We start from the raw sequence: 743 nt of genomic DNA on the forward strand, positions 1-743 counted from the left end.
TTCCATGAAAAAATCGTGAAGGGTGGGGGAGGATTCGCGTTTTCGTCGAATCAGCGGGGGGGAAAGGTAGCTTTTTTTGTGATTTTTTTTAAAAAAAAGTTTCGGTTGCGGTGGAGGCTGCCTTTCGGTCAGCCCGACCGCCCCCGCGCCGCCCCCCGCCCTCCTGCCCCGGGGACCCCCACTGCATCATCGCCTCCTAGCCCACGTGCTGGCCTCACGATTTTGGCCGAGATGACCTTGGGTGGATCCATCTGATCCACCCTCGACGGACCAGATGGCCATTCTGATCCGCCGAAGACGTAGCTTCCGCACCAGATGGCGTGCGTTGCCAGGCAAATGTGAATCGTCTCGCCTACTAAGCCTTGCCGCCTCATGCACATCAAATTGCCGTCACACCTGATACTCAATATTAATGTACTGTCCTGCAGAACCAACTCATGTTTGCATACTTACCGTATGATTTACAACTCATCATTATTGATTTAATGTATTATGCCTACTTATCTTTTCAAATGAACCTGACTACTGTAAGTAGCTGTCTTTTGCATTCCATTTAAAACATTCTAATTAACTATTAAAAAACCCTGCTAAAATATGTAGTTACGAGTGACGTTATTATACCTAATTGGGATGTATTACGACCCACTTTTGTGTATGCATTGTATGTTAATATCATTAATTAAAAATGCCCACTGCTAAAATATGCAGTTACGGAGTGACGTTATTTAACCTAATTAAAAATT

The 743-nt window shown here is 45.1% G+C and overlaps 1 protein-coding gene across 1 annotated transcript; it reads right to left on the reverse strand.

Moving 5' to 3' along the window:
* Nucleotides 1-128: 128 nt before the first annotated feature.
* Nucleotides 129-553, reverse strand: Tsp_15865 (putative autotransporter). The gene is made up of 2 exons (XM_003368166.1): nt 519-553; nt 129-396 (listed from the first exon to the last, which is right to left on the reverse strand). The coding sequence occupies exons 1-2, from the start codon at nt 551-553 to the stop codon at nt 129-131; spliced, it is 303 nt and encodes a 100-aa protein (XP_003368214.1).
* Nucleotides 554-743: the final 190 nt, after the last annotated feature.

The sequence above is a fragment of the Trichinella spiralis genome, assembly GCF_000181795.1.
Source record: "Trichinella spiralis strain ISS 195 chromosome Unknown Scfld2967, whole genome shotgun sequence".
NCBI lineage: Eukaryota > Metazoa > Nematoda > Enoplea > Trichinellida > Trichinellidae > Trichinella > Trichinella spiralis.